This window comes from Lagenorhynchus albirostris, chromosome 19, assembly GCF_949774975.1.
Source record: "Lagenorhynchus albirostris chromosome 19, mLagAlb1.1, whole genome shotgun sequence".
Taxonomy (NCBI): Eukaryota; Metazoa; Chordata; class Mammalia; order Artiodactyla; family Delphinidae; genus Lagenorhynchus; species Lagenorhynchus albirostris.
Genome location: NC_083113.1, coordinates 26,969,903 through 26,983,617, shown reverse-complemented (window position 1 = coordinate 26,983,617; position 13,715 = coordinate 26,969,903). Strand labels below are relative to the sequence as shown.

The following is a 13,715-nucleotide window of genomic DNA, read 5'->3' as shown; positions in this document are numbered from 1 at the left end:
AAGACGGAAAAGGTCCCTGAAGACAGGAAATATGCCTTAATCATCTTTCTATCAGCAGCACCTGGCACAGGGCCTGGCACACAGAGTAAGCATAGAAAATGTGCACCTAGATGAATAAAGCCCAACTCACTGTCCTCCCTGTCTTCCTGACGACCTGCTCTCCTCCTTGGGAAAAATGTTTTCCCAAAGTATGGCTCCATCGCTGCTGACGGGCTCAGCTGAAGTGTTCCCTGCACCCAAGACTGCTCCTCCTCACCCCACCGTCACACCCACTAGCACAAATGAGCCCCAATCAAACACTATAAACCAGGGACTTCCCTGGTGGCACAGTGGGTGAGAATCCGCCTGCCAATGCAGGGGACACAGGTTCGAGCCCTGGGCCGGGAAGATCCCACATGCCGTGGAGGAACGAAGCCTGTGCGCCACATCTACTGAGCCTGTGCTCTAGAGCCCGTGAGCCACAACTACTGAGCCCGCATGCCACAACTACTGAAGACCGCGTGCCTACAGCCTGCGCTCCACAAGAGAAGCCACTGCAGTGAGAAGCCCGCACACCACAACGAAGAGTAGCCCCTGCTCGCCTCAACTAGAGAAAGCCTGCGTGCAGCAACGATGACCCAACGCAGCCAAAAATAAATAAATAAATTTATAAAACAAACAAACAAAGAAAGACTATAAACCAGTCTGCAAAAACTACAAACCATCATTAATTTTCATAATCACCCAACCTCCTCTGCTCGCCAGTAGGGGGTAAATGAAAGTTTGGCTTGCTACTTTGGTAAGGTTAAACACTAAAATAAAAGAGACAAGAATGCAAGGGACAATTCAAGCAAAGTAAAAATTCCTTTAGTTTGAAGACAGTCTGGAAGAGAATGTGTAACTGAAGTGGGAGATGACCACATGTCTCTGAAGTGCTGCAAAAGTACTGGTCTACCCCATCTTTCAAACCTTCTCTATATAAAAGATTTGTCTTAGGACATTTTTTTTTCTCCTTTGGGAGATTTCTGAGTTATGAGTTAATGGGAAAACATGACTTTTTTTTTTAACTGAAATTCACGTTATAATTAACTTTGCTGTAACATTTTCCTACAAAGCTTAGGATACCTATTGAAAGAAAATAGCTGTATTAATCCATGTCTGAAAGCATCAATCCGACTTACTGGAAGTAAATCTGAAATGAAAGCTTTCCTTCTGACTTTCCTTCTATGAGGAATTCCTTCCATTTCATCATCCTCAATCAAATCATCACCATTAACATTCTGTAATGTGTCCTCAGTCTCTGCAGCAGTTTTTATCCTTTGAGTTTCGGCCTCCTTCATTTGAAGAACCGTTTCACCAGCATCCATTTCCAGAACTTCAGATAAGATCTTTAGTATGGCATTTATGATTTCTGCCTGACTCTTGGATGGAATAATGTCCTTTAGATTCCAAATTGTGCCTGTGGAAAAAAAATGAGCATAAGGACAAAGAAATCAACTGTGAAATCTTTTATTAAATACAGTTTCCATGAGAGTGGCTCTTTAAGCTCAGGTGTAATTTCAAAAAATCCCAATCCCACTGCCTTTGTTCAGTTTTTATTAAATGTCGGAAAGCTTTGCACTGAGGCAGCTCCCTTTATTACAGCAGTCCTTCACAATCGTCTCCTTTTCTTGGCACACAATGCCTTGCTCTGATACACCAGAGAGCAACAGATCAAGAGAACACCGATCAAGTTTCTTTTACCACGACAAATTGAGTTGCCTGGCTTTCTTTCATCTTAACCTGAGCTGCTCTCCTAAGCAGCTTCTTATATTCCAAGAGTGGAATGGAATGCACTAAAATTCCAAGGTCTCACGGACAACCAGAGAGCAGGTTCTTGGTTTTCTGCTTATGAAACTAGAATAGCTACCACTAAGTAGTTAGACTAATTAAAAAAAAAAAAAATGTGACGGTTAAAATAAAAATCATTCCTGGGTATATATATTTAAAAAGAATTGAAAGCAAGGACTCACATGGACATCTGTAGAACCATATTCATAGCAGCATTATTCAATAACAAAAAGGTGGAAGCAAGCCAAGTGTCCGTCCACAGATGAATGGATAAACAAAATGTCATATATACATACAGTGGAATATTATTCAGCCTTAAAAAGGAAGGAAATTCTGACACATGCTATAACATGGATGAACCCTGAGGACATTACACTAAGCGAAATAAACCAGTCACAAAAAGAAAAATACTGTATGATTCCACCTATTTGAGGCACTAGAGTAGTCAAATCCATAGAGACAGAAAGGAGAATAGTAGTTGCTGGGGGCTGAGGGGAGAGGGAAATGGAGTTGTTTAATGTGTACAGAGTTTCCGTTTTGCAAGATGAAAAGTGTTCTGGAGATTGGTTATATAACAATGCGAATGTACACTGCTTAACTGTACACTTAAAAATGGTTAAGATGTTAAATTTTATGTTATGTGTATTTTATCAGTTTAGGGGAAAAAACCACCTCTCAAGATAAATTACCCCTGGAAGACCAAAGGCAAGAGGAAACTATATAATAAGTTTCCTACTACTTGACATGTCATCAGATTATTTCTTCTTTCTGTATTTAGAAATTCTGGGGAGATGCATTGCGGGTGAAGATCTTATAGGAAAGTGAATGGTCATGTCTTAGATGCCTACACTACACAGTCAACTTCTGAACTCACTGGTTCATAAATAAGAGGGGGTCCTGACAACAGCATTTCTTTATCAGACAACAGTAGTTTGTTAAACTAAAAACACATTTAATCTTAGAAGGCTTTGAAACTATGCAGAACCGCTTGAATTAAGGGTCTCCACTAAAATATTAAAATTTTCAGAACAGACTAAGCACAGAAAGCCCTGATGCGGTGAAATGGGGGAATAACTTTGTCCCCCATCTCTACCTACTACAAGTTACTAAAAAAGCACACTATCACATATGGCTAAACTTTACCTGCCACCAATGTCTTTAATAGAATATATTCCATGGAATTGACAGGAGAAAGCATTGCTGATTCCAGCACATGCAATGCTGGGGCACTGAAAGATTTCAGTAGCTCTGGGTTATCTTCAGTCACCGTCTGCAAACAATATGCTATAAAGACAAACATCAAATATTTAGAAAAAAATGAATTCTGCTAGGATAATTTAAACCAAAATAACTCATCAAAAAACATTTGCATCTTTACAAGTTCTTTGGACACAGGTAGCTTTTGTAGGAGATATACGCTTTCCCTCAAACACGGAACATGCAAATGAGGCTTCCCAAACTATCAGAGGTATAAAAGACCTTTTTCCCTTTTTTCTTAATTTCTAATCCTTTATAAAACTATACTTTTATGAAATATAATTTAAAAGCCTCTTAACCGCCGTGACAATGTGGAATTACTATAAACATTTATAAAGGTTTAGCCTCTATTTCTGTACTCATCACAGACCAGTAGCAAACAGCCTGCGGACCAAACACCAGTGCACTGACAACACTCTCAGGGTAGTTCTGTTGTCAAAGACAAGCCCTAGGTTTGGGAACATTCTGGTTTCGTTGAAATTCAGCACGACCTTAAAAGTTAGAGTTATTTCTGGTGAAACGTATTTAAGGAAAAAAGTGTTTTATATAAAAATATGATCAAATTAAGAGATGGGTAAAATATTAATAGACATATGATTTATTTAGCACTTAACTGTTCTCTGGCATTAGAACAAGACAATGGATTACAACTTGTAAATTAGAAATAATTAACTGAAAGTATAAAAACAGTTGGGACTGCATGAAAGGTCTGACTGAAGCACAAATGAGGAAGCAAGCCCAAATCTGTTTTCTTTGAGATACTGTAGACCATACAAATCCATTTCTTTCCAGGTCTAAAACTTCCAAAGCAGATCGTTCCCATCCAAATTAGTAGTCAAAATACACGCTATTGCTGTGCTCTATTTTGGTTTCCAAAATACATTTATATATAAATCCATATATATGCATATATGTACATATACATATACCCCAATGTAGTATTTTTTTCATTAAGAGACTAATTAAACTCACTTTAGCAAAAAAACAAGATAAGTTGTGATTGCTATGACAACACAAGCTCAAAGAAAGCTGTATTAATACATAGGATGGAATCTCAGAATTTCACTTTACTATATGTAAGCCGTGCTTGATTTTCAAAACAGAAGTAGTTTGACATTTGTTTAAAAAATCATGAACCTAGGTAAGTGCCAAGGAAAACACTGCTATACAATGCAAAATAACTTTATTCTGATCCATTTTTTTAAAGTTCTTTAAAAAAGTTCTTGAGGAAAAAAACTAAATAAATAACCAAATCTACAAACCTTAAGGCCCCAAAACAGAAGTGAAGTTTCTCTTTTAAAAGCTATGAACTTTCCTGAAATTCTCTTATTGTAATAAAGACTGTCCTCTGAGACTAAAAGTCACCTACCAATTTCCTAGTTCGACTGTTTTTAAAATTCTCATTTACTCACAAATCTCCCCTTTGCCAAAGATTCCATTTTGAGAAACTGATTTAAAAATTTGTCTCAGTAGTATTTATTCCACTATTATTTTTTCCTTTTCTGTTCTATGTCCACTAGAGCCAAGAGAAACACTGGTAAGGGGAATACACTTCAGTAAGTGGAATAAACTTGCCCTTGCCAGGAGAAATACACAGTTAAATAAAAGGACAGCCAGATGCCTATATTACGATGGGTAGAAAAAAATGCTTTTCACCCATTATTTCTCCACTTGCCCCCAGAGTTCTGCTGAGCCACCCACCCTCTGGTTTCTGTCTCCTCCACCTGCTGAGTAAGGGCCCCCGGTGGCTCTCTAACCCCATGTACAGAAGGCGAGGGAGCCAAGGCAGCTGAAGCTGCCAGACTTTGCTTTCCCTGCCTGGAAGGCAAGCAGGCCTATGTGAAATTCCAATCACTTATTTTCCTCTCTCAAAAAAAGCACAGGTTATCAGAAGTATTCTTCTGGAAGTATGAGATAGTGGTACAAGCCATTTAAATAGGTCTACATTCCAATTAACTATGGCTCAAAGGCCTGGTAGTTGTGGGTTACTGTTTCTCGGCAAATGGGAGATGAAAGCTTCCAGAATTAATAAAGCCTTCTAAGAATGGTAGTATACTAGAAACCACATATGCTCACATAATTACTTTCCTCCCTCTCAGGGTCAAGAGTGGGAAAACTACATGAGTAAGTAAAGCATTAATCACAGACTTTAAAAGATTCATAATAGAACTCAGCTATGCATTTACATACAATGAGAAAAAAAATCACTCCTATAAAATAAACATGCTATGTCTGAATAAAAATTTTTGAATAAGGCCACACATACTTTTCTTCACTTACCTACTGAAATAGCCAGGTCAACATTGGTGGAAAACCTACTTAAATACTTTAATACAATCTCCAAACACCCTTCTTTGTTGAATATAGATACTGCTCTACTACTGCATTCACTAAATTGAAGGGGGGAAAAAAAAGTTTTACTATTCACATTTTAACATTATCAACCACAGAAATTCATGAAAAAATAATTAGGCTTTGTAAAAGAACCAAAGAGTTGTAGTCAAACACCCACCATTTTTATAGATGAAGAAACCAATGCCCATTCATAGTCACTGTGCAGGAACACAACTGGCTATCTGTACATTTATTTCCATCACAGTAGGATCTTTTAGCCAATCTCTTTACCCGCACGCCAATTTCCTTACAGGAGGTTAAAGATGGAAGAGAGCTTAGAAATCATTTACTTCAATTCCTCATTTTGTGGGTAAGGAAACTCAGACCCCAAGAGGTGAAGTGATCTGTCCAAAGATCACACACTTCGTTACTGGTGAGTCTTTGGGTCCAGCTTAACTTGTCTTTCCACTGTATCACAGTAATAATAAATTAAAGTAAGGATAAAAGGCCTCTATACTTATCACACAAAAAGTACAAATTTAAAAGAAAGTAAAATTAAAATTTTATTCATTCTATCTAGACTGTTATAATTTTAACAGAATTTGTAGATTGCAACAAGAAACTGTTATAATAAGCATTTTTGAAATTACACTATTTTTTAATAAAAGAATCAGAATTAATGTTATCAATGTTATTAACATATATGCTAAATATAGGGTAAACAGAGCTAATTATAATAATTTTTTTCCTGGTTCCAGAGAAGAATATTCCTCCAGACATACCATATATACACATGACAGACTAACAGCTAACAGAGCTGACTAAAGGATTAAATTCAATCCTGCTGTCTAAAGATAAACTATTTTCTGTTTGTGTATCCATCTATCCATCCATCCATCCATCCATCCATCCATCCATCCATCTAGTTACTGCAACACTGCTATGAACCTCCCCTCAAGAAGCCCATAGTAAAGTCAGGTATAGTCAGGAAAATAAAGCATAAATGTGTTAAGATAATGGGCACTCAGCAAAGAGAGATCACTGTGAAGACCACTTTTTCAGGCACTTTTCAAAGAAAACTTTTTTAAAATTTCTGAGTTCAACAATTTATATATTAAAGTTATCTGAAAAACAGCACCCATTAGCTTGCTTGAATATGGCATTTCCTCAAATCTGATCTCTCCAATTCTCCTGGTGGAATGCATCCACTAGTTTAAAATGAAATCATGGGGGGGACGGATAAATTGGAGGATTGGGATTGACATATACACACTACTATATATAAAATAGATAACTAATAAGGACCTAGTGTAGAGCACAAGGAACTCTACTCAATAACTCTATAATAGCCTATATGGGAAAAGAATCTAAAAAAGAGTGGATGTACGTATATGTATAACAGATTCACTTTGCTGTACACCTGAAACTAACACAACATTGTAAATCAACTATACCCCAATAAAAATTAAAAAATAAAAACTAAAAAAAAAAGAGAGAAATCATAGGCAAGTTTGGATTGCTGTGTAGGCAGCTTTCCAGGATCCAACTTAACCTTGTATTCTATGAAGTACCTGTGCTTTAGGTCAGAAATAATCATCGCTGCTGACTGAAAATAAGGAAATGACAGATTCTTGCTAGAATCTGGCTAGAAATGTGAGACAATAAAATGGCATAGAAAAAAATGCAGGTTGTGTTTCCAGCCATCTCCATTCTTAAAAGCAAGTCCACCCACCCCCACCCCTACTCCCACCCTCCCCCGCCCCCGGCCATTGTTACAATGATGGAATGGAGCGTGGCCTTCTTCCTACTGGGACCAAAGGAGCTCTTCTCAGGCATCTACTTCCCTGTCAGATGGCACCTGCCATGGCAGAGGAGTAAAGCACCCACTGAGGTCTGTGGTCCCTGTCTCATTCCAGATGCCAGGCCAAAGCATCTACTGCACTGGAGGCTGGCTGGCTTGAAGACAACTGCTCCTTAAGGTACATGGGTAGTGGGGGAGGAAGGAGGTGCAGTGGGTACTAATGACCATGATTCCTCTTATTTTGTCAGCAGCAATGACTGGAGAGAAGAGCTGTAAGGCAAAAAAAGGACGTAGTGATGCTATGAGGAAAACGGCTTGGGAAGGACAGTTGATCTTAGGTCACTTGATGAGACCTCCGACCAAGCACTAACATCACAGATTTACACGCCTACCAAAGAGAACAGAGATTCCTCTGCAGTTTAACAGAGGGAGCAGCAGCCTGAATAGCACTGAAGCAGGAGGCTGCGTCTGGAAAGCATCTTACCATATATTCCACAGCACGTTTACGGCCTCATTGGCTATGTTTTCAATAGAATTTCTGTTCTGATCTTTTTTTTCCTGTGGAGACATCTCATTTGAATCCAGTCCAGTACTACACTGAAATCAAACACCATGATTAGTACCTTTGTTCAAAAGAATAATTAAACAGAAAGACAGTGAAGAATCACAAAAAGTAAACATCAAAAATGATAGTGGTTGCCTATATGGGAAAAGAATCTAAAGAAAAAATAAGAGTGGAGATGTGTATATGTACAACTGATTCACTTTGCTATACACCTGAAATAAACACAACACTGTAAATCAACTATACTCCAATAAAATTTTTTAAAAAATGATAGTGGTTAACAAGCCCATCAAATTCTCAAACAGTACAGTTCCTGTAACCCTGCGCCCTTCTGGCAAGAAATACAGACAAGAAAGGTTCACAAGTCACTGTACAAACTGGATAAAAAGCATTTCACATTTTAAGTGAAAATGTAAAATCAATACAAAATATTTTATCTAATGTGGTAAAGATAGTATATAAGGCAAAGAAAAGTAACACATAATAAGAGCTAACATCTATACAGTACCTTCTTTGTGCAAGGCACTACTCTAAGCACTTCATGTCTGTTAAATCATTTAATCCTCACCACAAACCTATGAAGTAGATGAACTCTTACCCCTAATCTCCTGCTACAAATAGGAAACAGGTACAGAGAGCTTGCTGAAGGTGTAGCTTAGTATCTAGCGAAGTGGGATTCAGATCCAGGCATCCTGGCTCCGAACTGGGTGCTCTGAACCACTCTGCAGTTCTGCCCCTCCTAAAATCCACGGCACCCTCTAAAGCAGGCTTCTTAATCTCGGCACTACTGACATTTGGATGGGATGATTCTTTGCTGCGGTGCACGTGGCTGTCATGCGCAATGTAGGATGTTCAGCAGCATCCTTGGCCTCTACCCACTAGATGCCAGTAGCAACCCCTACTCCAAAGCCATGACAATCAAAAATGGCTCCAGACATTGCTAAATGTCCCCTGCAGGGCACATCATCCCTAGTACAATCACTGTTCTAAAGGGAACAAGACTGACACCTCTCATCGAAACTGGATATCCTTTATATGGCCCCAAGTGAAAATTACCCATCAATACAGAAGAGTGGACCGGAGGCACGGCTGAGGAAGAGCTCCTTAATCCCTGAACTACATCATGCAATAAAGGTGGCATGATGTTAAATCTGAGAACATAATCTAGTCTTCTCGGCAAATTCCTAATGTCTGCGCTTCAGCTTCCTCATCTGTAAAACAGGAATAACGATACCTGCCAAATAGGACTGCTCCGAAGATTAAGTGAAATAATATACAAGACAGCACCGAGCACATAAATAAGCAACCAATAAATACAAATTATTTTCATCGTATGAAGTTTAAAGTCTAAAGGAGTCAGTCTATAGTTTTAGGAAGGTCTTTTCTAACAAGCAGATAAATAAAGGTAGTGGGGACAAACTAGAGACTAGTATCCGTGATGAGATCAGTGTTTCCAGGAAAGAAATACAATTCCTATAGAATGTTTTGAGGGAAGACAAAATAACTAACACCAAAGTACTTAAAAAGCAAAACAAGGACTTCCTTGGTAGCACAGGGATTAAGAATCCACTTGCCAATGCGGGGGACACGGGTTCGATCCCTGGTCCGGGAAGATCCCACATGCCATGAAGCAACTAAGTCCGTGCGCCACAGCTACTGAGCCTGCACTCTAGAGCCCACGAGCCACAACTACTGAGCCCTCGCACCTAGAGCCCGTGCTCCGCAACAAGAGAAGCCACAGCAATGAGAAGCCCAGGCACTGCTACGAAAAGTAGCCCCGGCTCACCGCAACTAGAGAAAGCCCGCGCACAGCAACAAAGACCCAACGCAGTCAAAAATAAATAAATAAACTTAATGAAAAAAAAAAAAAAGGCAAAACAAAACCCCAAACTGTCTGAGTGTGTATACTAACAGCGACCTGGGAAAGTGGCATACCTCTTTCAGCAGTGCGACCAGCGGAGTCATGATATCCTTGGTCACCATGTCACCACAAACTTCGAAACCGCCACAAGCACTGAGATTTCTACACAAGAAGTTTAAAACAGGTTTTACTTTCAGACCACATGTCACAGAACATATTAAGCGCTCAAGTTTATTTCTATTTCTACCCATACTTAAGGTTTCCCGGAAGAAATCGCTTATGATTCCTGTAAGATGTTGCACAGCCAATCCACAGATCTCCACCTATGCTGATCCTTGCCCTACATGAAGTAAACAGATGTCTCTGTCTTGGAACAGCTTAGTTTTCAGGACTGAGACGATACACAGGGAGAGGGAAGACTTCTCTTATTTAATGTGAATCAGTCATGGTCTGATCTTTTTTTTTTTTTGGCCACACAGCCTGGCTTGTGAGATTTTAGTTCCCCGACCAGGGATTGAACCCGCACCCTCCGCAGACAGAGCAGGGACTCCTAACCACTGGACTGCCAAGGAAGTCCCCTGCCTGATTTTATACGAAGGGAACTTTTCTTGGAATCAGGACTTCCAGGGTAGGAAGGGTGAGGCTATTGAGAAAGACATTCCCTTGAAGCAATCCTGACTAAATTTAGTTTTGATTAGAAAGACAGTGCTTGCCCTCTGAGTGCACAGCACTGTGCTAGGCACTCAGGATATGAAGAGAAACTGTGCTAGGCACTCAGGATATGAAGCCTCACCATCTTCCAGGAGCTCTCAGTGTGTGTATGCTTTGGGGGGAGGGGAGGGTTTTCCACACACTGTTTCCTCCATCAAGTGGTTAATCCCCACTCATCCCCCAGATCTCACCTCAAACATCACGCCCTTAGGGTTTTCTTCCCTGAACCCCCAGGTATACCTTCTCACAGCATCTTCTGTAAATATCACTGGCTGTAATTACACACTTGTGTGATTTAATTGCATAATGCCTGCCTCCCTCAATACTGTAAGATCCATTAAGGACAGAAATTATGTGTCTTGTTCACTGCCACATGCCCACGACCTAGCCCACTGCCTGGTGCACAGCAGGCACTCAATATATACTTGCTAAATCAATGAATGAAACAGAATAAATAAAGACAGAGCTATGAAAACTACGAATGTTAACTTTACTCTTGCCCCCCCTGCAGTCCATTCTCTGCACAGCTACCAGAGTGGCCTTTTGAAAAGGTAAATTAGACCAGTCACTCCTGCTTAGAATAGGTCCTTTAGCTCTACACCACCGGATCCTTAACCATCTCTCCAGCCTCAACTCTTAAAAGGCCCGCCCTCCACTCTATTCGGCCACATAACCTTCCCATTCTTTAACCATGCCAAGCCCTCTGCTGTTGCTGTTCCCTCTGTCAGGAATGCTCTTTCCCTTGTTTGTCCACGCCTGGCTCTAGCCTCCAGAGCCAGGAGGCTAGAGTTCACAAATGTCATCTAAAGATCACCCAATTTAAAGTAACTTCCCACCCCCAACTCATCATCCTCTTGGTTTCTCCATAGCACCACTTACGATCTAATGTTATGTTTCACCTGTTTACTGGTTTCCTGTCTGTCTCCGCATCAACACGGGTTCTGTGAAGGCAGGGATCTTGGCTGTCTTGCTCAATGTCCTGCCTGCTCAAAATCTACCGCACCTAGAACACCTGGCATTTATACTGGAAGAGTTCACTGAACCTCAGGACTCCATGGTGGCTCCCTGGAGAGGGTACAACGTGCGCTAGGCCTTGAGGAGAGGACGTTTGACAGGTGGCTACTGCAGGTGAAGCAGCAATGCGTGTAGTCCGGGGCTCATGGGGTCCTCCGGAGTCTGAAGCCTGTGTTCAAATGCCCCCCTCTGCAAACAGGAGAGCCTCTGCAGTTCCTAGCCCTCCCGAGCTGCCGCAGACAAGTGCACTGAGGATGAAGCCGATTAGCTACGGTGCGTGGCACACAGGAGGCGCCAGCTGGACGCCGTGGGCCCGGTTCCGAGGCACAACCCCGGACCCCATTCCCTGCTCACCTCAGTGCGCCAGCCGCCGTCTCCCTCACCGCCAGGCTGGGGTCGAGCAGCAGCGGCCCGAGGCGTCGCACGGCGTCCCGCCGAGCCAGGCCCGGCAGCGCCGGCCGCTGCTGCACCAGCCGGGCCAGCCCCGCGCAGGCGCACTCGCGGACCTCGGCGCTCGGGTGCTGGAGCTGCGGGAAAGAACAAGTGTCAGAGAGCAGAGCGCACGCGCGGGGACGCGGCGGCAGGGGCGTGTGGCGTTGCTGGGGGGCTCCGGGGGAGGCCTGCTCCCGCCCCTCCCCGCGCGGCCCGGCGAGCCCTCGCCTCACTTTTTCTAGCAGCTCCGCCGCTGGCCCGTCGTCCTCCTCTGGCTCAGTCCCGTTCGCCGCCGCCGCCTCGGCCTGACAGTCGCCCGTAGGGGAGAACTGAGGTCGCTTGAAGCGTTTCGTCCGGCTCTTGCCCATTGTGAATTGCGCTGGCGGGAAGACCGAGAGAGGAGGGCAACAGCAAGACGGTGGAGTCTGCTCAGCTGGCAGCAAGGTCTTGCAGTCTAGGGGTCTATGCACTACTGTTCAGCTGGGCCCGATGACGGCCCGAGCCCACATGGGGAAGCAATGCGCGTGCGCGTGGCGTGTCGGCGGCGGAGCGGGGTGGTGGCCAGCGCGGGGAGAGCGCAGGCGTAGAGGGGAGGTTGGGCGGGCCCAGACCTTGCGGAGGGGCGTGTCTTATGGGTTTTCTCAGGAAGGGGAAGGCTGGATTTGAAGGGTAGAACCGACTCCGCCTCCCACCAGCTAGTGACATTTATCAAGTTACTGAACTTGCCAAACCTTTATTTCCATAATAATCAAATGCGATTAAGGATGCCTAACTTGCCAGGTTATTGTGAGGCTTAAAAAAATATTATGTAAAGCGCCTAACTCCAAGCCTGATGTATGTATGTAGTAGGTGCTCAAAAAATATTAACCACGATTTTATTTTGTGCCTAGCACAGCTCCTGTCACAGACAAAGTCCCTGTTTGATGGACTCCCTAAGAAGTTACTAAACCTTCCTGCCTCAGTTTCCTCATCAATGAAATGGGGATACCAGTAATATATACGTAATGGAGTTGTTATAAGGATAAATGTGTTAATGTGTTTAATATGCTAAGAACAGAGACTGGCACATAATAAGCACCATATAAATGTATGGTTGAAACTTTCGTTCAACAAATAACAAAAGGATTCTTTCACAAATACTTATTGAGTACCAGGTACAGTGCTGGGCATTGGGATAAAACAATAACCAAGACAGATATGGACCCTGTCATTTGTCTTTGTCCTTATGGAGTTTACAGTTTAGTGAGAGATGTGTTAAATATATAATTATGTAAGTATTTAATTACAGTTGTGGTAAGTACTCAGAAAGAAGAAAAAGTACAGGAGAATCTCCTGTAGTCTTTATAATTACATGCATTTATGGAGCACCCAATAGATATATAGCTTTCAGGTCACCAATGTATGGGAGAAAAGTTCCATCCCATGGCAACACTACCCTCAAAAAGTTGACTGCCTAGTAAAGGAAATGACTAATTACTATAGCATATTTTGGAAAATAATCACAGAGGTGTAGCTGAAGTTGTACAGAAGCTGAGGCCCATCAAAGACCAACTTTAGGCACAAGGAAAACTTGGAGCCCCCAGATATATGTTGGTGGGTTTTACTTCCTAGATCTCTCTTTTCTGGCTACTGATGATCTAACCTCCCTAGTCCAAGCTACTATCTTCTCTTGTCTTGACCACATGGCCTTCTGGTCTCTTTTTCTACCCTCACCATCCGTTGAGAAGCTGGAGTGATTTCTTTAAGAATGAATATCCCTCCAACTTTCTCATATGCACTCCTTTGCTTGAACCCTTTCAGTGGCTTCCATTTCTCTTAGGATGGGGATCAAAATCTTAGCCAGCTGCAGTGTCTCATCCTGGCCTGCAGCTTCATCTCACGTCACCTCCTGCATTCTGCCCTTAAGCCGCCCTCCAAAGGGCCTCTTCTGC

General features: G+C 42.2%; 1 protein-coding gene across 11 annotated transcripts in view; it reads right to left on the bottom strand.

The window, feature by feature from the left end:
- The window catches only part of HEATR3 (HEAT repeat containing 3), a 66,641-nt gene extending 54,325 nt beyond the window's left edge, over positions 1-12,316 (bottom strand). For 3 of the 11 annotated variants that reach the window (XR_009537058.1, XR_009537059.1, XM_060130726.1), the window contains exons 1-7: positions 12,018-12,316; positions 11,707-11,879; positions 9,702-9,789; positions 7,686-7,798; positions 5,347-5,456; positions 2,953-3,093; positions 1,161-1,438 (exon numbers count right to left, since the gene is read on the bottom strand). Coding sequence is in view for 7 of the 11 variants with exons in the window: in XM_060130726.1 (XP_059986709.1) it covers positions 1,161-1,438; positions 2,953-3,093; positions 5,347-5,456; positions 7,686-7,798; positions 9,702-9,789; positions 11,707-11,879; positions 12,018-12,152 (1,038 nt within the window). In the remaining 4 variants the exon portion in view is untranslated. Of the gene's footprint in view, positions 1-1,160; positions 1,439-2,952; positions 3,094-5,346; positions 5,457-7,685; positions 7,799-9,701; positions 9,790-11,237; positions 11,657-11,706; positions 11,880-12,017 lie in introns of those variants that run through there. The other 8 variants (XR_009537060.1, XM_060130728.1, XR_009537057.1 and 5 more) reach the window with 6 other exon arrangements.
- Positions 12,317-13,715: the final 1,399 nt, after the last annotated feature.